Source organism: Artemia franciscana, chromosome 13, assembly GCF_032884065.1.
Source record: "Artemia franciscana chromosome 13, ASM3288406v1, whole genome shotgun sequence".
Lineage (NCBI taxonomy): Eukaryota > Metazoa > Arthropoda > Branchiopoda > Anostraca > Artemiidae > Artemia > Artemia franciscana.
In genome coordinates this window covers 2,884,691-2,900,562 of record NC_088875.1, presented here as the reverse complement: position 1 = coordinate 2,900,562, position 15,872 = coordinate 2,884,691, and the positions used below count along the sequence as shown (strand labels likewise).

Sequence of the window (15,872 nt, the reverse complement as noted above, 5' to 3'; positions counted from 1 at the left end):
GTCGTTGGTTCCACTCCAATAAGGGGTGCAGCACCCATTTCCACGCCAATATTTGGTGGCAGCCAGTTGAGGAAATTTATCAGAAGATAGCAAAAAGAATCCGCGTTTTCCGAAAAGACAATTTAATTTAGCCTACACAGTAGCCTATTGTGATTACATATAAGGATTGTTTTTAAATGTCATCAGTTTATAAAAGACCTAAATAATAAATTGGATCTGGTTCGGCCGCATGGCGAAAAGGAAAACATCACTTACGAGGCTTATACAACAGCACTCAGAAAAAATTTTCAATCCTACGAAAAGTTAAATAAAAAGGTTGACAAATTTCAAATGGAAAGTATTGGCAAGGTTCTTCTATTAATTAAAAAAAGTTCGAGACCGCGAAAAGAATATACACCTCTAAATTATACAAAATAATTGAGGAATATGTAGAGGAGGAAAGACAGGCCCGTTGGGGGGCCGATAAAAAATATTACCCGGATTTTGCAAAAACAATTGACAGACTAATGAAAACTCGTTAGGAAAATTCGCGAAGCGACGTTTTATCACAAGCTACTTAAAGGCCGTCGGATAGTCATAATAATTTGTCTAAGAATCAGTCGCGAGAAAATGAAAATTACCAAACATTAAATGCTAAGTCAGAGAAACATGCGACTTCGTTGACAAGGGGGGAAGGTGTACCGGCCCATAAAGCAAATTGGGAGGCTAAGCCTTCATATCTGAAAAACAAAATACACGATATTCAAACTCCGAATGCTAATAATCTTGTGAAGGGTAATTCCTCGGAGCCTTTTTCCAAAAATGCCATAATAAACATGACGAAATAACCTACAACAGAACAAATTAGGCTATAGCCAATAGTAAGCAAAATATTGACGGGTTTGTGAAATCACATAAAATAGAAGGAAAATTAAACGTGAAATTGACCAAAATGGTAATTGACTCAGGGAGTGAACAAACTTTTGTGCAAACAGACCTAATTAAAAGACAGAAATAAACGATTGGGATACAATTACAACAGATTGTTATTATGGAGATAAGCACAAATGCCCATCTGCTTAGGTTAGAATAGAAATTGCAAAGAGGGACGGTACAGTCGAAAGAAAAACGATAAAAGTAGGCTTAATACCTACTCTTGCAGGGGATGTTTTGGTAGGAGGAGAATTTGGGGATATCAGGAATCTCCTATCCTTAAAAGCGACTTCTTTTACGGTGGGATATACGGAAGTGTAGGAAGTGTAGGCTTAATACATACTCTTGCAGGGGATGTTTTGGTAGGAGGAGAATTTGGGGATATCAGGAATCTCCTATCCTTAAAAGCGACTTCTTTTACGGTGGGATATACGGAAGTGGCAAGGCCATATAATATTAGTGGCAAGGCCATATAAAAGTAGGCTTAATACATACTCTTGCAGGGGATGTTTTGGTAGGAGGAGAATTTGGGGATATCAGGAATCTCCTATCCTTAAAAGCGACTTCTTTTACGGTGGGATATGCGGAAGTGGCAAGGCCATATAATATTGAAAATAAAACGATGAAAATTGATTTTTCGGAAAATTTTTCAGAAAACAGGTCATTTATCTGAAAAAAGAAAAAAAGGGTGAAGCCCCAACAGTTGCCTATTGGGGCCCCGTAAAGAACTCGAAATGGAAAGAAATAGAAGGCTTACAGCCCCATCACTACGGCCTGTCGCAAAAAGAAAGTTAGCTAGATCACCCATTGGTCATAGATCACCCATTGGTCAAAACAGTCTAAATGACAACCCTAAAAGTTGCCTTTTGGGACCCTATTAAGATCTCAAACTGGAAAGAAATAGAAGGCTTACAGCCCCTATCACTACGGCCTGCCACCAATAGAAAATTAGCTAGATCATCCTTTGGTCGAAACAGCCTAAACGACAACCCAAAAAGTTGCCTTTTGTGTCCCCATCAAGAACTCCAAATGGAAACACATAGGAGGCTTACAGCCCCCCTCACTACGGCCTGCCATGACTAGAAAGTTAGCTAGATCACCCTTTGGTCAAGACAACGTAATTACCAACCCAAAAAGTTGCCTTTTGGGGCTCCCGTTAAGAACTCCAAATGGAAACACATAGGAGGCTTACAGCCCCCATCACTACGGCCTGTCACGACTAGAAAGTTAGCTAGATAACCCTTTGGTCGAGACAGCCTAAATGACAACCCAAAAAAGTTGCCTTTTGGGGCCACATTTAGAACTCAAAATGGAAACAAATAGGAGGCGTACAGCCCCCATCAATACGGCTTGCCACGAATAGAAAGTTAGCTAGATCACCCATTGGTCGAGACAGCCTAAATGACAACCCACAAAGTTGCCTTTTGGGGCCACATATAGAACTCAAAATGGAAACAAATAGGAGGCTTACAGCCCCATCACTACGGCCTGTCACAAAAAGAGAGTTAGCTAGATCACCCATTGGTCAAAACAGTCTAAATGACAACCCTAAAAGTTGCCTTTTGGGACCCTATTAAGATCTCAAACTGGAAAGAAATAAAAGGCTTACAGCCCCTATCACTACGGCCTGCCACCAACAGAAAATTAGCTAGATCATCCTTTGGTCGAAACAGCCTAAACGACGACCCAAAAAGTTGCCTTTTGTGTCCCCATCAAGAACTCCAAATGGAAAAATATAGGAGGCATACAGCCCCCCTCACTACGGCCTGCCATGACTAGAAAGTTAGCTAGATCACCCTTTGGTCAAGACAACGTAATTACCAACCCAAAAAGTTGCCTTTTGGGGCTCCCGTTAAGAACTCCAAATGGAAACACATAGGAGGCTTACAGCCCCCATCACTACGGCCTGTCACGACTAGAAAGTTAGCTAGATAACCCTTTGGTCGAGACAGCCTAAATGACAACCCAAAAAAGTTGCCTTTTGGGTCCATATTTAGAACTCAAAATGGAAACAAATAGGAGGCGTACAGCCCCCATCAATACGGCTTGCCACGAATAGAAAGTTAGCTAGATCACCAATTGGCCGAGACAGCCTAAATGACAACCCAAAAAGTTGCCTTTTGGGGCCACATTTAGAACTCAAAATGGAAACAAATAGGAGGCTTACGGCCCCCGTCACTACGGCCTGCCACGAATAGAAAGTTAGCTAGATCACCCATTGGTCAAAACAGTCTAAATGACAACTATAAATGACAACCCTAAAAGTTGCCTTTTGGGACCCTATTAAGATCTCAAACTGGAAACAAATAAAAGGCTTACATCCCCCATCACTACGGCCTGCCACCAATAGAAAATTAGCTAGATCATCCTTTGGTCGAAACAGCCTAAACGACAACTCAAAAAGTTGCCTTTTGTGGCCCCATTAAGAACTCCAAAGGGAAACACATAGAAGGCTTACAACCACCCTCACTACGGCCTGCCACGACTAGAAAGTTAGCTAGATCACCCTTTGGTCAAGACAGTGTAAATGACAACCCAAAAAAGTTGCCTTTTGGGGCCCCCGTTAAGAACTCAAAATGGAAACACATAGGAGGCTTAGAGCCCCTATCACTACGACCTCCCACAAATAGAAAGTTAGCTAGATCACCCTATGGTCAAGACAGCGTAAATGACAACCCAAAAAAGTTGCCTTTTGGGGTCCCCGTTAAGAACTCAAAATGGAAACACATAGGAGGCTTAGAGCCCCTATCACTACGGCCTCCCACAAATAGAAAGTTAGCTAGATCACCCTTTGGTCAAGACAGCGTAAATGACAACCCAAAAAGTTGCCTTTTGGGGTCCCCGTTAAGAACTCAAAATGGAAACACATAAGAGGCTTAGAGCCCCATCACTACGGCCTCCCGCAAATAGAAAGTAAGCTAGATCACCCTTTGGTCAAGACAGCGTAAATGACAACCCAAAAAAGTTGCCTTTGGGGTCCCAGTTAAGAACTCAAAATGGAAACACATAGGAGGCTTAGAGCCCCCATCACTACGGCCTCCCACAAATAGAAAGTTAGCTAGATCACCCTTTGGTCAAGACAGCGCAAATGACAACCCAAAAAAGTTGCCTTTTGGGGTCCCCGTTAAGAACTCAAGATGGAAACACAAAAGAGGCTTAGAGCCCCCATCACTACGGCCTCCCACAAATAGAAAGTTAGCTAGATCACCCTTTGGCCAAGACAGCGTAAATGACAACCCAAAAAAGTTGCCTTTTGGGGTCCCCGTTAAGAACTCAAAATGGAAACACATAGGAGGCTTAGAACCCCCATCACTACGGCCTCCCACAAATAGAAAGTTAGCTAGATCACCCTTTGGTCAAGACAGCGCAAATGACAACCCAAAAAAGTTGCCTTTTGGGGTCCCCGTTAAGAACTCAAAATGAAAACACACAGGAGGCTTAGAGCCCCATCACTGCGGCCTCCCACAAATAGAAAGTTAGCTAGATCACCCTTTGGTCAAGACAGCGTAAATGACAACCCAAAAAAGTTGCCTTTTGGGGTCCCCGTTAAGAACTCAAAATGGAAACACATAGGAGGCTTAGAGCCCCCATCACTACGGCCTCCCACAAATAGAAAGTTAGCTAGATCACCCTTTGGCCAAGACAGCGTAAATGACAACCCAAAAAAGTTGTCTTTTGGGGTCCCCGTTAAGAACTCAAAATGGAAACACATAGGAGGCAGAGAGCCCCCATCACTACGGCCTCCCACAAATAGAAAGTTAGCTAAATCACCCTTTGGTCAAGACAGCGTAAATGACAACCCAAAAAAGTTGCCTTTTGGGGTCCCCGTTAAGAACTCAAAATGGAAACACATAGGAGGCTTAGAGCCCCCATCACTACGGCCTCCCACGAATAGAAAGTTAGCTAGATCAACCTTTGGCCAAAACAGCGTAAATGACAACCCAAAAAAGTTGCATTTTGGGGTCCCCGTTAAGAACTCAAAATGAAAACACATAGGAGGCTTAGAGCCCCCATCACTACGGCCTCCCACAAATAGAAAGTTAGCTAGATCACCCTTTGGTCAAGACAGCGTAAATGACAACCCAAAAAAGTTGCCTTTTGGGGTCCTCGTTAAGAACTCAAAATGGAAACACATAGGAGGCTTAGAACCCCCATCACTACGGCCTCCCACAAATAGAAAGTTAGCTAGATCTCCCTTTGGTCAAGACAGCGTAAATGACAACCCAAAAAAGTTGCCTTTTGGGGTCCCCGTTAAGAACTCAAAATGGAAACACATAGGAGGCTTAGAGCCCCCATCACTACGGCCTCCCACAAATAGAAAGTTAGTTAGATCACCCTTTGGTCAAGACAGCGTAAATGACAACCCAAAAAAGTTGCCTTTTGGGGTCCCCGTTAAGAACTCAAAATGGAAACACATAGGATGTTTAGAGCCCCCATCACTACGGCCTCCCACAAATAGAAAGTTAGCTAGATCACCCTTTGGTCAAGACAGCGTAAATGGGAACCCAAAAAAGTTGCCTTTTGGGGTCCCCGTTAAGAACTCAAAATGGAAACACATAGGAGGCTTATAGCCCCCACCACTACGGCCTCCCACAAATAGAAAATTAGCTAAATCACCCTTTGGTCAAGACAGCGTAAATGACAACCCAAAAAAGTTGCCTTTTGGGGTCCCCGTTAAGAACTCAAAATGGAAACACATAGGAGGCTTAGAGCCCCCATCACTACGGCCTCCCACAAATAGAAAGTTAGCTAGATAACCCTTTGGTCAAGACAGCGCAAATGACAACCCAAAAAAGTTGCCTTTTGGGGTCCCCGTTAAGAACTCAAAATGAAAACACATAGGAGGCTTAGAGCCCCCATCACTACGGCCTCCCACAAATAGAAAGTTAGCTAGATCACCCTTTGGTCAAGACAGCGTAAATGACAACCCAAAAAAGTTGCCTTTTGGGGTCCCCGTTAAGAACTCAAAATGGAAACACATAGGAGGCTTAGAGCCCCCATCACTACGGCCTCCCACAAATAGAAAGTTAGCTAGATCACCCTTTGGCCAAGACAGCGTAAATGACAACCCAAAAAAGTTGCCTTTTGGGGTCCCCGTTAAGAACTCAAAATGGAAACACATAGGAGGCTTAGAGCCCCCATCACTACGGCCTCCCACAAATAGAAAGTTAGCTAGATCACCCTTTGGTCAAGACAGCGTAAATGACAACCCAAAAAAGGTTGCCTTTTGGGGTCCACGTTAAGAACTCAAAATGGAAACACATAGGAGGCTTAGAGCCCCTATCACTACGGCCTCCCACAAATAGAAAGTTAGCCAGATCACCCTATGGCCAAGACAGCGTAAATGACAACCCAAAAAAGTTGCCTTTTGGGGTATCCGTTAAGAATTCAAAATGGAAACACATAGGAGGTTTAGAGCCCCTATCACTACGGCCTCCCACAAATAGAAAGTTAGCTAGATCACCCTTTGGTCAAGAGAGCGTAAATGACAACCCAAAAAGTTGCTTTTTGGGGTCCCCGTTAAGAACTCAAAATGGAAACACATAAGAGGCTTAGAGCCCCATCACTACGGCCTCCCACAAATAGAAAGTTAGCTAGATCACCCTTTGGTCAAGACAGCGTAAATGACAACCCAAAAAAGTTGCCTTTGGAGTCCCAGTTAAGAACTCAAAATGGAAACACATAGGAGGCTTAGAGCCCCCATCACTACGGCCTCCCACAAATAGAAAGTTAGCTAGATCACCCTTTGGTCAAGACAGCGCAAATGACAACCCAAAAAAGTTGCCTTTTGGGGTCCCCGTTAAGAATTCAAAATGGAAACACAAAGGAGGCTTAGAGCCCCCATCACTACAGCCTCCCACAAATAGAAAGTTAGCTAGATCACCCTTTGGTCAAGACAGCGCAAATGACAACCCAAAAAAGTTGCATTTTGGGGTCCCCGTTAAGAACTCAAAATGAAAACACATAGGAGGCTTAGAGCCCCCATCACTACGGCCTCCCACAAATAGAAAGTTAGCTAGATCACCCTTTGGTCAAGACAGCGTAAATGACAACCCAAAAAAGTTGCCTTTTGGGGTCCCCGTTAAGAACTCAAAATGGAAACACATAGGAGGCTTAGAACCCCTATCACTACGGCCTCCCACAAATAGAAAGTTAGCTAGATCACCCTTTGGTCAAGACAGCGTAAATGACAACCCAAAAAAGTTGCCTTTTGGGGTCCCCGTTAAGAACTCAAAATGGAAACACATAGGAGGCTTAGAGCCCCCATCACTACGGCCTCCCACAAATAGAAAGTTAGTTAGATCACCCTTTGGTCAAGACAGCGTAAATGACAACCCAAAAAAGTTGCCTTTTGGGGTCCCCGTTAAGAACTCAAAATGGAAACACATAGGAGGTTTAGAGCCCCCATCACTACGGCCTCCCACAAATAGAAAGTTAGCTAGATCACCCTTTGGTCAAGACAGCGTAAATGGGAACCCAAAAAAGTTGCCTTAATGGGTCCCCGTTAAGAACTCAAAATGGAAACACATAGGAGGCTTATAGCCCCCACCACTACGGCCTCCCACAAATAGAAAGTTAGCTAGATCACCCTTTGGTCAAGACAGCGTAAATGGGAACCCAAAAAAGTTGCCTTTTGGGATCCCCGTTAAGAACTCAAAATGGAAACACATAGGAGGCTTAGAGCCCCCATCACTACGGCCTCCCACAAATAGATAGTTAGCTAGATCACCCTTTGGCCAAGGCAGCGTAAATGACAACCCAAAAAAGTTGCCTTTTGGGGTCCCCGTTAAGAACTCAAAATGGAAACGCATAGGAGGCTTAGAGCCCCCATCACTACGGCCTCTCACAATTAGAAAGTTAGCTAGATCACCCTTTGGTCAAGACAGCGTAAATGACAACCCAAAAAAGTTGCCTTTTGGGGTCCCCGTTAAGAACTCAAAATGGAAACACATAGGAGGCTTAGAGCCCCCATCACTACGGCCTCCCACAAATAGAAAGTTAGCTAGATCACCCTTTGGTCAAGACAGCGTAAATGACAACCCAAAAAAGTTGCCTTTTGGGGTCCCCGTTAAGAGCTCAAAATGGAAACACATAGGAGGCTTAGAGCCCCCATCACTACGGCCTCCCACAAATAGAAATTTAGCTAAATCACCCACCACTCGAAACAGCCGAAATGACAAGACAGATACATAGCATTAAACTTAGTGCTAAACATAAGGTGAGGAAATCATTTTGGTTGCTAGTTCAAGTAAAATTTGCAGTTCAAATGAATAGGCCCAGATAGTCTACATGAAGGCTTTCCCTCCTTTTTTATGTTTCTTTAAACAGTTAAAAAGAAGATATTAAAAATTTAGTATAGGATCTTTTTTTAAAGAGAAATATTGAGAGATTTTAGGAAAACTTAAATAAAACTCTTCCATAAAATAATGTCAAAATGGGACCCCATTAACAGCTCAAAATGGAAACAAATAGAAGGCTTACAGCCCCCCTCACTACTGCCTCCTACAAATAGAAAGTAAGCTAGATCACCCACTGGTCGAAACAGCCGAAATGACAAGACAGATACAAAGCATTAAACTTAATTCTAAAAATAAGGTGAGGAAATCATTTTGATTGCTAGTTCAAGTGAAAATTATAGTTCAAATGAATAAGGCCCGGATAGTCTACATGAAGCCTTTCCCTCCTTTTTTGATGTTTCTTTAAACATTTAAAAAGAAGATATTGAAAATTTAGAATAGGATCTCTTTTTTGAAAGGAAAATATTGAGAGATTTTAGGAAAACTCAAATAATACTCCTTTATATAAAAAAAAAAATGTCAAAAAAAAATAACGTAGCAATTACAGAACCATTTAGTGGCACCCGTTTGCGAAATTATAAAGAGTAGGGCAAGAATCTTTTTTTTTTACGAAGAGTCAATAAACGAATTCTTTCAAATCTAGGGGGGATTTTTTCGATGTTTCTTTAATGATAATACGCTAAGAATGTATTTATCAAAATTTAGGGAGGGTGGCGACTCCTTCACCAATTGACATCCTTGGGGGCATTATTTTTTTCAGTACAAAGCAAACTAATTAGCATGATGGTAGGTTTTGAGATAAGAAGAGCGAGGCTGATGGAAAGAAAAAGGTTGCACTGACAAAATTTTTACATTTAGGTTAATAATAATTGAGTATGAACAGTCAGATTTCTCTAATCAGATTTCGTAGACTAAAAATAGTCTACATGAAGCCTTTTTTTTCCTTTTTTTATGTTTCTTTAAACAGCTAAAAAGAAGATATTGAAAATTTAGAACAGGATCTTTTCTTTAAAGGGAAATATTGAGATATTTTAGAAAAACTCAAATAATACTCCTTTATAAAAAAAAAAAAAAAAGAACACAGCAATTACAGAGCCGTTTAGTGGCACCCGTTTGCAAAAATATAAAGGGTAGGGCAAAAATTTGTTCAATCTTTTTTTATGAAGATTCAATAAACGAATTTTTTCAATTTTTTTTTTTTTTGGGGGGGGGGGTGATTTTTTCTATGTTTTTTAATGATAATACCGTAAGAATGTATTTATCAAAGTTTAGGGAGGGTGGTGACCCCTCCACCAATCTACATCCTTGGAGGCATTATTTTTTTCAGTAAAAAGCAAACTGCTTTATTCCGGTGTCTTAAAGATTCTAAAGAAGCATTTCATTCCCTTGCTGAAAAGATTTAGTGAGGGTCCTATGCTCGTAATCCTACAAGCACACTAAAATGATTACAAGGTGAGGTTGGTATATGAATCAGAAAGGAACAGAAGTTAAGCAGGGTTTTATTCTATCTCCGTTTATACGGTATCCTTTCTGAAGGACATTATCCCAAACAACAGAGCAAAGGCTATCGGAGAACAGGGTATAAAATAAAAAGGCAAAACTTCCCAAAATACAGATTTTGCAAGTGACTTGAGTTTATAAAAATCAATGAATCCTTTGGCTTCAAGGAATTGTTTTACAATTAAAGTTAAGACGACTAAAGCACTTTGAATATATGAGGATGGAGATATAATATCAGGAAAGGAGAACATCGATGAAGCGGGTAGCTTCACCAGCATCGGTGGCATTATCAGTAGATATGGCGGATATATTGGACATAAAAAAGTAGAACTGCTAAAGGGGAAGGTATTTTTGGTAGTTGAAATAAGATTTGAGGAATAGGGTGATAAGTCTTCCAAGAAAGATTAGAATACTAGAACCCATGGTAATGGCATGGGTCAAGTATACCTGTTTATACCATTATTTGGTCATGTATCTGGGGCCAAATGGAAACAAGGTCGTTACCAAATGGGATTCAAAGTTATTACAACAAAGGATTTAAAAGACCATGAAACTTCATAGAAGGGAGTAAAGAGCAAAGCTCTGAAAAGGTTCAAGTGGAGGAGTGCTTTCAAGCTTACGTCAGCGTACTGTTTGTGACATAAGTAAAAAGATCCAGATTGGCTATGCGAAGATTGTTGCAAACAGAGGGAAGTATAATTGACTTGCGCTGTCTACTTTCTATGATCATTCTGTCCTTTATGCTTCAGGTCTTTTTCCCCTTCATAATAATGGTAATTTAAAAAGAATTCGGATAAAATATTTCAAATTTTGCCAACTTCTTTTGTATCTTCCACCTTGGACAAAAAACCGGATTCTTATTAGAAAATTTTCAGTTCCTGATATAACTTTAAAACTGGAGATTCTTCACAGAAAACTCTCCATAACAGCTTCTGCGCGCCTATCCTTTCGCCACCGTCTTATCCATTTTTTTCTTTGATTTTATGTGTGTATTTGTTTCTCTCTTTGTGTTTTTTTTTATATTTATTGTTACTCCACCGTATTTACTTTATGTATCGTGTGGGTGAAAAATAAAATAAATTAAAAAAAATATATAAAAAAATAGTGCGTGCGACTGGCTTCAGGCTTTTTGTTGCAATGAATAGATAATAGCAGTAAAAGCGGAGTATACCTTCTGCTTTTTTTGTTGATTTTGTGTGTGTATTTGTTTCTCTCTTTGTGTTTTTTTTATTTATTCTTACTCCATCGTATTTACTTTATGTATCGTGTGGGTGAAAAAAAATGAATAAAAATAGTGGATGCAACTGGCTTCAGGCTTTTTGGTGCAATGAATAGATAATAGCAGTAATAGCAGAATATACCAAGAGAGTTACCGACAAATAAATAGATAATTACCGAAAAGTCCCTTTTACTTGGAGTAGTGGAAACAGCAATACAGGGCAAGGGCAGTTTCGTCTTGCAATCAGTATGTACGAAGGCTCTACAATCCACACATTTCAATACAGTTGTTCCAAACCTCATCCTGAAATAAAGAAACACGAATTTCAGTCAGGCAAAAATTTTTTGTACAAAATGTTCTTTCTACTAACCATACAAAATAGTTCAGTTTAATATTAAACAGACATTAAAATTTGTAAGTTATCATAAATTACCATGTTCCAGAGTTGTCATTATTCAAAATCACGATATTTCGTAAATAAAGCGAATTTATAAATATTCAGCTAATTTACAATATTTCAAAGCCAGCAGTTTCACTAGGCCTGACAGAAATTCACGACAAAGCGGTACTTCTTTAATTTCATAACAAAAACCTAAAACAAAAAATTCTGAATCTAAGCCGTTACGAAAGTTTTTGTGCCTCGGTATAGCAGCTCGTTTATTTAAAATATAAAATTTTTGGTATTAGCTTTTTTTCTCTTTCGTTTTTATTTGTCCTTGACATAAGGTAAAGATAGAGTAACCACTTTTGCCAAAATACTGCAAAGGTATAATTCCAGGTTGGGGCCAATCAGACCCAAAATTGAAATCCAAGTTTCAGTAAGTCAAATTAAAGCAGCCTGTTTCTATTCAACCCATGCTAAAGAGCGAAACTTTCATTCTCTTGACAGGTTGCCATACTCTTTACCCGAGTACTTTACAACTAATACTACAAGCAATTCACTGCAGCACCAAGCCGGCTAAGGCCAACACCGCTATGCACGCTCCTCATCTATTCTGATCTGTTAAGAACATCCTACTTTACACAATCCCGAATTAAAATTTACCTTAGATCCCTCCTTTTGCCGTACACCCACTCAAAGATGGGACGACGTGCTTTCCGTTTGACCCTAAATGGCTGGCCAAAAAGGACAATTTTGGGCAATCTGCCAAATCTGGCAATCCACAACCAGAGCATATGCAATATCAGCGTCGACACAAATTCTGAGATAAAAATACGGACTGCTTGCTCAACATAGAGGCTACATATAGGCAACCCTGGGCAGAGTTTACAACCTTTCTTAAGCCCCAAACTTCTCTTTCTTGGTCCAATTTTGGAATTTCTTCCCTCTGTATCAGCAGAAGAAAACACGATTATCTTTAATCGTTTTTGTAAATGTCTTTCCCAGCTGTCACTTTGAACTTGTAACTAGCATATTTCCCATCAATATGCTGTTTTTGATATCTCTTCCAGAATGGAGCAGCTTGCGGACAGACTCCGTAAGCGTCGCGGAAGTATTGTCAGCTACCTGCTTGACTGTCTCAGCATAGTGCGGGCGAAAAGCATCGAAAAACACCAGCATCCTTCCATTTTTGAGGAAAGCACCAAAATTAGCTGAGATGCACTTTCAAGCATGCACTTTAATACGGATCGATTACGCAAGCGAAATTGTTCCTTGGAACGCCGCTAGGCGGCTTGAAATCAAAGAGGGCGGACGAAAATACGAGTTTGTCAAAATGAGAAGAAATGGCCGTTCAAATGGACTAGTATGGGGCGATTGATGGCAGAAGTTCTGAATATAAGCTTAAAATTAATCTAACTTGTACCGCAGTGCCGCTAAATGCCTCAAATCTAAAATGGCGGACAAAAATAAGAGTTTTCAAGTGAGAAGACATGGTTGTTCAAAAAGGCTAGCATCGGTTAATTGATGGCATAGGTTCTGAATATGAACGCTAAAATAACCTAAGTTGTGCCGTAGCGTCTTTAAGTGCTTCAAATTCAAAATAGCGGACCAAAATACAAGTTTGATAAAATGAGAAGACATTACCGCAAAAATAAGCTAGTGTGGAGTAATCGATGGCGCTGGTATATGAAAGTAAAAGTGGACAAAGGCAAATATCAGGAATTCAAAAAGAACCTGGAAAGAAATTCGAGCTGGAATGAAATATCTGGAATAAGAAAAGAACCATTTTGATACTAAGCTAATTAAAAAATTACTTCCAGTTAGCATGAAAAACCCGATTTTTACAAAAATAAAATAAAGAAAAACAACCCTCGTTAGTCCGAACATGACACATTGCAAACGGCTTAAATTTGCCTCCATATCGGCTGCTTTAGTTCAACCTGTCATCTAGCGGTCAGTTTCATCGTTACTACAGATGACGTAGTTTTTGCCGTGATTCTTGAAGGGTAAGCGTTTTTCCATTCCTCATAAACTAAATAGAAAACGGATTTGGTGTGAAAAATATGTATGCGAGACATTACTCAGGGATTTGCAAAACGTATTGTTGTTGCTTGTATTGGCAAATATTTGCTATTTATTAGTTTGACAGAATTTACCCTAGGACCAGGCACACGAGCAGCTAAACTGTGTTATTAAAGGCAATAGGGGAGCTATGGGCATTCTTGACGACCTTTTAGCTCTTCGTCGCTGGTGCATCGGAGGCCCAAAAGTAGCCCACTGCATTGACGGATTCAAGCGTAGCCTTTTCCAACTCGGATACTCATAACAATAGACACCACAGTGAGACAGTCCCACAAGAAGTCTTCTATTGAATGTTTCCAGTCTCGTAAAAACTATTTTGGAAACGGGTAATCCTTTTCTGGAAAGAACAACAGATCACATTTAAGTACAAATGTCGTTGTTGAACCAGGAAAGCCGACTTCAAGCCTCAAAGTCCCGGGCAAACAGCAGTACGAACAGTTTGTGAAGGAACGCCTCGTTGAATGCTCCAAACAAATAACAGCTCCGTTGGTCAAAAATTGCGTTGTCATATTTGGAGGGTCTAAGAAGAAAAAGCCAACGTCAGCGAAAACTTCGCTCAGCGAGGCTAGAAATGATGCATCACTGATTGGAGCACTTTACGTGGTCTGTGTTGCTCGAGGAGGCGAAATGGACACCTTCTACAAACGCAAAAACAGTCAGTATCCGCCGGCTTTGTCTTCTGATGGCCAGATTAATGTTCAGTATCCGCCGGCTTTGTCTTCTGATGGCCAGATTAATGTTGGCAACAAGGATGAACTTGCAGATGTCTTAACCAGCTTAACCCCAGTTGCTGAGGTTAACGTTCCAAATGTTACAGCGAAACTGATAGACGCAGCTGTTCTGGTACAAATGCTGAACTCAGGGAAATTGAAGACCTTCGGAGAGTATGCAGAAAACGTATTTTTACCCATGATAGAGTATCAGCTCAGATATGTCAAAAATCTTCACCTCGTATTCGATGTTTACAAATTGGATGTATAAAGTAGTCTGTCAGAAGTCAGAAAGGCAAGGATTCACGACTAGAAGTTGTTCCGAACGCACAAATCCCATTAAAGTGGAGATAATTCTTGCAGGCAGATGCAGACAAAACAGACTCGTTTAACCTGCTATCCCATGCTGTCGTGAAAAGGTCTCTAACGTCAAAACGAGTATATTACACTACCGAAAACAAGTGCATAGCTAACCAGGTATTCAAAGAGCAGAACCTCGTGAAGTTATGTTAACACGAAGAGGCTGACACCCGTCTTTTGCTTCACGTTTGTGACGCAGTCTTAAAAGGACATGCGTCGATTCTCATACGAACGGTGAAAACAGACGTGATTGCAATTGCGACCTTATGCTTTGATGGCATTAAAGTATCCGAACTATTTATTGCGTTTGGTGTCGGTACCAACCTAAAATAAGTTCCCATTCTTGTGATAGTTCGATGGCTCGGGGCGATGAAATCACAGGGCACTTTCGTTCTTCCACGCGTTTACAGGATGTGATACCGCTTCTTCTTTTATCCATCAATCAAAGAGGCAGTCCTATGCGACTTGACAAACTATGCCAGGACTGACGGAGAATTCCTCCAACTGACAAGCCAGCCTTCCCAAGTGACAGAAAAGCAAGCACGCGACCTTCCGTCGACTACTCCACCTCCATCGGACTACACCGCCTCCTTCTATCTGACTACTTTGGCTGTCTAATTTTATTAGTATTAATCAAAAGGAGGAGGTACCTTACGCTATGCGAAAACAGCATTACGAAAAAAACTCTTGGTTGCATAGCTCTTGGAAGAAAAAGTTCATAAAATACAATCAGGGTTGCAGTTCCCGAAGTGACCAAGTAAAGAATGAACTGTAGCCCACAATAACCGAAATTTTTAAAATAAAGGAAAAATCGCCATTTGAAGTTGTTTCAGGAATCGTAACTATTATTTCAAATAATCTTATTAGTAAAGTCAACTGCAAAAATAGGTTCATAGGAATTTCAAAAATTAGCCTGAAACCCCTCAAAAATGGTGCTGGATCAAAATTAAAACTGCACACTATGACTGATCATAATCGTAAACCCCATTTAGGAGAAATACAGTCCCCCATCTTGAACAACAAGGAAAACTACCTTTTTGTACAGAGAGCACCGATATGTCTCCTTTTTTTTCTCTTCTCTACTAGTGGGGTACTGGAATACCACAGAGAGAAGTTTAAGGACTCATTTGACAGACAATTTTTAAATCTACGTGCATTTTGTAAGTACAAAGGATAATATTTAACAAAATGCAATTTTGGACACAACTGCATCTTCACATACAAGATGATATAACACGCGTCTATTTTGACAAGACCCATGTATCTTTTGAAAACTTACCTTTTTGGAGTATGGCATCATATTTGAGTGATTCTGTTGCCTGATTCCCAGTGGTTCGTTCATTACTAGGTTCCAGGTAGGTTCGTAGTTTAATGTGCGTGCTATTTATTTTTTTCTGTAAGTGTACACT

At 40.5% G+C, this 15,872-nt stretch overlaps 1 protein-coding gene across 1 annotated transcript in view; it reads right to left on the bottom strand.

The window, feature by feature from the left end:
* The window catches only part of LOC136035055 (rac GTPase-activating protein 1-like), a 171,331-nt gene that overhangs the window by 33,698 nt on the left and 121,761 nt on the right, over positions 1–15,872 (bottom strand). The window contains exon 6 of the mRNA XM_065716652.1: positions 11,106–11,232. Within this exon, the coding sequence (XP_065572724.1) occupies positions 11,106–11,232 (127 nt within the window). The remainder of the gene's footprint in view (positions 1–11,105; positions 11,233–15,872) is intronic.